This window comes from Salvelinus namaycush, chromosome 3, assembly GCF_016432855.1.
Source record: "Salvelinus namaycush isolate Seneca chromosome 3, SaNama_1.0, whole genome shotgun sequence".
NCBI classification, from domain to species: domain Eukaryota; kingdom Metazoa; phylum Chordata; class Actinopteri; order Salmoniformes; family Salmonidae; genus Salvelinus; species Salvelinus namaycush.
Window position 1 is genome coordinate 72911164 of NC_052309.1, and position 6000 is coordinate 72917163.

Here is a 6000-nt window from a genome sequence, read left to right on the forward strand (position 1 = left end):
TGAGGCAAGGCCATTAAACATCAGCATATTGCTGCGTTGGACCCACAATGAGTGCTGCTTGGACCCACAATCAATTGCACGGTGGTGATTTCAACTAATGGAGCACGTCCTTGTGTTTTGTATGTGAACACAAAAACAATGAAATTGCCACTGAGAGCTTTTGGAAGTCTTCATGAAATGTAAACAGAAAATCTAAAATATGAAACATGTAGTGCAACCACAAACAAAGGCTGTCATAAGGATTATGTTGAAAACATACAGAGGGGGATGTTCTCCATGAACAATTATCGTTCTATGACTTACAACATGAGCGTCATAGAAATCACACCAATATTGCTAATGTTACATATTTTAATATTAATAATAAAATGCCATTTAGCAGACACTTTTATCCCAAGTGATGTACGCTACAGTGAGTCCATACACTTCAGTATATGTAATCCCTGAGGGAAACCAACCTAGCGCCACACTATTTCCAACTGAACCACACAGGACCAATAATATAGCTGGAGGGTAATTTATCAAACTGAAGTCTCTATATTAGTCTTTTGTTGCTTCATTTACATTTATTTATTTACTTTGTCTTGATTTGACTGTATTTTTCACTGATGATTGGCTTTACTTTTATATGCAATTACTTGACACTTTCTTACTTTGTTTATCGACAATTACCGTGGCACCTTTGTAATTGGAGTTGTATAATGATGTAGAGAGAAAAGCTTTCGTAAATTGTATCAATATGTATTAGCGTTTATTGTACACTGGCTCGATGTTGGCCAATGAATTAGAGTAGTGTTTGTGGAGTAGCACAACGTGTATGATTAGCTAAGTTTGTTAGCTCTACAAGTTGACTAATGCTTTAGTGTTAACATCAAAATCTCTTTTTATCATCTAAAGGACATTCATTTCAATGCTTTTTGACAGTAAATACGTAATGCAAAAACCAAAACGTGCACCCATGTGGGTCCCAGTACCGAGTTTGGGATACCCTGGTATAGGGTAGAAGTTAAATGTTACGCATATCTTTCAGGTAAAAATGAAAACAACTATTGGGAAATAGAAATGTCTGAATGATGATGATGAATGCCCCCTTAACATCAATTATCAAATGTCAGGTGTCAGTTCTATTATATAATAGTTCTGAATTATATCATACCTACAGATGGAAACACAAAACAACAAATATTGAAATGATGTAGCACACTCAATTTTTACGAATTACCAATCACTTTTATTTGGTCAACATAACATATCTAGCACATATCAGTGATACGCCTCATGCTCATGAACCTCATGCCACTCATGCCCATATCCCTGAAGTTCCTGTACTCTCCGGGCCTCATGTAAATCATCCTGCCTCTGAAGTGGGGCTGCTCGTACATCAGCCAGTGGCCATCCATCACGTTGCAGGACTGGCAGTCGGACATACGGTAACGGTCCATGATGGAGTCACAGTCGTCCATCATCTCGTGCATCTGACCTCCGAAGTTATCTCTCTCGTAGATCCTCATTCTGTAGGATCCTCTGTGCTGTTAGGAGGAAATAAGAAGATGTTGAATGAATTACTGAATACATCAGACTGTTGAAAAGCGTCACAGAGCCAATATGATTAGTGTGATTATGGACATCACAAAGCTACTTGGAGTGGGGCTGTTAACAGCAGACTAAATATCATATGGCCTACCATGGGGATCGTGCGGCAGGACCTGATATCAGTCATTCCCATCATACTCTGGAAGTCAGAGTACTCTCCCCTCCTCATGAAGTACTGGTTTCCCATGTAGTTGTTGCGGTCATAGACCATGAAGCAGCCGCTCTGAACCCTACAGGAGTGGCACCTGCTCAGGTAGGAGGACATGTCAGCGCAGTCGCTGCTGCACTCATAGGAACGACCCTGGAAGTTCCTGTCCTCGTAGAAGACGATCTGAAAATAAAAAGGGATAATTTCTATGAACTAAAATATTTTATGAACAAACATTTTTGAGAAATGTAGGAACTTTAAAGAACTTTAATGTTGTAGTTAGGGGTGCTAGAACACTAGAGGTATTTTGCATAACAATTTATGAAAATGTAAGTATATATTTTGGTTTTAAACTTACCCTGCCCATGTTCATGCTGGTGGACATGTTTGCTCACTGTGCTGCTCCTGAACTGATTCCTACCTGGTTTAACCCTTTCTTTTATACCTGACCAAACCTAAAGAATTCCTAGCTCCGTTGTTCAACCCCCTGACCCAGCAACATGCTATAGAAGCCTGCAGAGGCCACGGAGGTTACATCCACATTTCCTTTTGAGAGTTTACAACAGCTAGTAACAGCCTTGAAAAGGAATGTTCTCCATACAGTACATGTCACAATGCTTTTCTACGTTTTGTAATCTTATTTTATAAAATATTAATGATACATGGCTCAATGTTTGTAAGCTCATTTGGTTTAAGACATTTAGCAGAAATCACACATATTGAATGAAGAGTGAAAATCTGGGTTTAACCTGTTAGTTTAAAATATGTATTTATATCTCATCTTTTGTTCAGTGTGCTGATTTAACCGTTCTTAAACCTCAGTGGACTTCACGTAGACCGACATTCCTAAAAAATCAATACATCATCAAAAGTGAGTCGAACTTAACTAACATTTATGGTTCATAACATGATACTACAGAAATTGTTACAAAATGTTAAATTGTATTGAAAAATATTTAAAATATATACATTTGTTCATTTCTCTTGAGTTACAAAAAGAAAAAAAAGAGTTGACATTTATTTTAAAGAAGCCTTTATGAGGGATTTATAAATGTAAATAGTTAATAAGGGTTAATAATACTTTATAGACTGTTATAATACTTTATAGATTTTACAGTATAGTTAATTCAGACACAATGATACTCACTGCCCTCTAAAGTCAATATTAAGATAGTTTTTACAATATTGAGGTTATGAAAACATTATATTTTCCTCTGATCTACAATCTGGGCTCATTTAGGCAAAGCAATCATACACGCAAGCAAGCAAGCACACACGCACATACACACACATACACACACACACATCTCTCTATTAACCACGCCCTTCTTAGATATCCCACACACATTGTGATGACAGAGAAAGGCATGCTAGAAGGGCTATCTGCCATGGCCTGTATCTTTCACATATCCTCTGTGGGAGCTTTTTATAGGGCAGAAATGTTCTGCTTTGCATCAAGTACCAACTATTTTTAACATCGCACATTCCCAAGATACTTTGGAGTACCAGGCGTGTTGCATTTTACCGCGGAGTCTGGGTTACCAGCTGGGAAGGTTCTTATATAAAAACACCCGCCTGGATTGACCCGGTGCTAGGCACCGATCCAGTTAGAGATCCAGTATGTAGATACTGTAGATATTTAGAGGTGTGGTGTGGAGCTAAATTTGGCACCTATTGTTTTGTTATGCCAGGTCAGGTCATCACTCTACTGTGCTGATAGAGTCCTCATGCAGTCCTTCCTCTTCGTCTGAAGAGGCAATTCGTTCACAACTAAATCAATTACCTGCTCACCGGCCAAAAGCAACATTCTTCCCCAGTAAGGTAATCAATGTTTCTTTTTTGTATTCTTTATTTTTTTGATCTCTCTACACAATCAAAAAATAGCTCCATCCATGATTTTCCCTCTCAAACAGAACCCCATGTTTGGATGTGGAGCTTGATGTCCAGATAGGCTTTTACAAGAGCCTTTTCATGTACCTGACTGACTCACATATGGTTGGTTGAATGTGGTGAAGTTTTCGGCACCTGTTCCTCTTCTTGCCAGTGGAGGCCAGCAAAGGGTCACCACTTCTCTCCTCCTGTTCTGATATAGTGATGACAATTGTCCTCTTACCTTCCTACCACTGACTGTAGTCAAAACTGAAACAAGACTTCAATGGTAAATGTACTGTACCACCAAACAATCAGTGGTTTGAACCTGTCTAATAGATGCATATACACAGACACTACTGTATGTTTAGAGGGAAAACACCAAGGGGGACTGGCCACCCCTCATAGCCTGGTTCCTCTCTAGGTTTCTTCCTAGGTTTTGGCCTTTCTAGGGAGTTTTTCCTAGCCACCGTGCTTCTACACCTGCATTGCTTGCTGTTTGGGGTTTTAGGCTGGGTTTCTGTACAGCACTTTGAGATATCAGCTGATGTACGAAGGGCTTTATAAATACATTTGATTTGATTTGATTTGATTCAGAAAGTACAGCCCTGTAGATAATTCACTATTCTCAGTGTTGATCCAAAAATAAACCCATATCCACCCGGCTGCTGTCCTGACATTTGCACAATAATTGTTATCAGTGTGAAGTCAGATGTGCCAATGGAGACTGGGTGGTACCTAGAAAGGGTGTCACAATTACCACACCCTCACTTGTGTGTGTTGACCCTCACTTGTGTGTGTTGGCATCTCGCCCTTCAATGAGACAGACGCCCACATCCTGCCCCCCTCCAGGACCCTCTTCCACTGAAGCTAATGGTCCCCGTCGTCTGTACCGTCAACCTCCACATACTGGTCACCATGGCAACAGGTTTGTGGCATGCGATAGCCCACTGTCACAGGGGAATTCCTCCTTTTAACGGTTCACTTGCCAGAGACTCACGTCAACACCACGGGGGGGGGGGGGGGGGGGCTCGCCTTAGCCCCAGTCCCTAGCAACTGGTTGCTATGCTACCCCGTTGCCATGCAGAGAGTGCCATGTTTTTTTAACAGTTGGTGATGATCACCTCTCCAACACACAGAATCACACACACAGTGACCACACACACCGTCACTATTGCATACCATTCATAGAGAAGACACCTTGTCCCTCTTTATTCTTGTGTCACAGTAGCAAGACAGCAACTAAAGTTCCACTGATCAAGTTGAGAAGACACAAAGTGACTGTGAGAGACTTATGGACCAGCGTACAGTATGACCTGACCGAACACTCTTCAAATGAAACCATTTTTGCATGCCTTATTGGATGATGATGTAAACTCGGACAAAACAGAGATGCTTGTTCTATGTCCCAAGAAACAAAGAGATCTTCTGTTGAATCTGACAATTAATCTTGATGGTTGTACAGTCGTCTCAAATAAAACTGTGAAGGACCTCGGCGGTACTCTGGACCCTGATCTCTCTTTTGACGAACATATCAAGACTGTTTCAAGGACAGCTTTTTTCCATCTACGTAACATTGCAAAAATCTGAAACTTTCTGTCCAAAAATGATGCAGAAAAATTAATCCATGCTTTTGTTACTTCTAGGTTAGACTACTGCAATGCTCCACTTTCCGGCTACCCGGATAAAGCACTAAATAAACTTCAGTTAGTGCTAAATACGGCTGCTAGAATCCTGACTAGAACCAAAAAATGTGATCATATTACTCCAGTGCTAGCCTCCCTACACTGGCTTCCTGTTAAGGCAAGGGCTGATTTCAAGGTTTTACTGCTAACCTACAAAGCATTAAATGGGCTTGCTCCTACCTATCTTTCCAATTTGGTCCTGCCGTACATACCTACACGTACGCTATGGTCACAAGATGCAGGACTCCTTGTTGTCCCTAGAATTTCTAAGCAAACAGCTGAAGGCAGGGCTTTCTCCAATAGAGCTCCATTTTTATGGAATGGTCTGCCTACCCATGTGAGAGACGCAGACTCGGTCTCAACCTTTAAGTCTTTACTGAAGACTCATCTCTTCAGTAGGTCATATGATTGAGTGTAGTCTGGCCCAGGAGTGTGAAGGTGAACGGAAAGGCTCTGGAGCAACGAACCGCCCTTGCTGTCTCTGCCTGGCCGGTTCCCCTCTCTCCACTGGGATTATCTGCCTCTAACCCTATTACAGGGGCTGAATCACTGGCTTACTGGTGCTCTTCCATGCCATCCCTAAGAGGGGTGCGTCACTTGAGTGGGTTGAGTTGTTGACGTGGTCTTCCTGTCTGGGTTGGCGCCCCCCCTTGGGTTGTGCCGTGGCGGAGATCTTTGTGGGCTATACTCGGCCTTGTCTCAGGA

The 6000-nt window shown here is 41.5% G+C and overlaps 1 protein-coding gene across 1 annotated transcript; it reads right to left on the reverse strand.

Annotated features, from left to right (window-relative positions):
* Nucleotides 1-1253: 1253 nt before the first annotated feature.
* LOC120044570 (gamma-crystallin M3-like) lies at nt 1254-2126 on the reverse strand. The gene is made up of 3 exons (XM_038989235.1): nt 2100-2126; nt 1685-1924; nt 1254-1529 (listed from the first exon to the last, which is right to left on the reverse strand). Exons 1-3 carry the CDS (start codon nt 2124-2126, stop codon nt 1254-1256), a joined length of 543 nt encoding a protein of 180 aa, XP_038845163.1.
* Between the last annotated feature and the right edge of the window lie 3874 nt (nt 2127-6000).

What these genes read in the sequence shown, in the direction of transcription:
- LOC120044570 (XM_038989235.1), bottom strand. Translation starts at nt 2,126, where the DNA reads ATGTCCACCAGCATGAACATGGGCAGG. An exon ending in CCAGCATGAACATGGGCAGG is followed by an intron (nt 1,925 to 2,099) that starts GTAAGTTTAAAA and finishes TTTTATTTTCAG; the next exon opens with ATCGTCTTCTACGAGGACAG. An exon ending in CCTGCCGCACGATCCCCATG is followed by an intron (nt 1,530 to 1,684) that starts GTAGGCCATATG and finishes TCCTCCTAACAG; the next exon opens with CACAGAGGATCCTACAGAAT.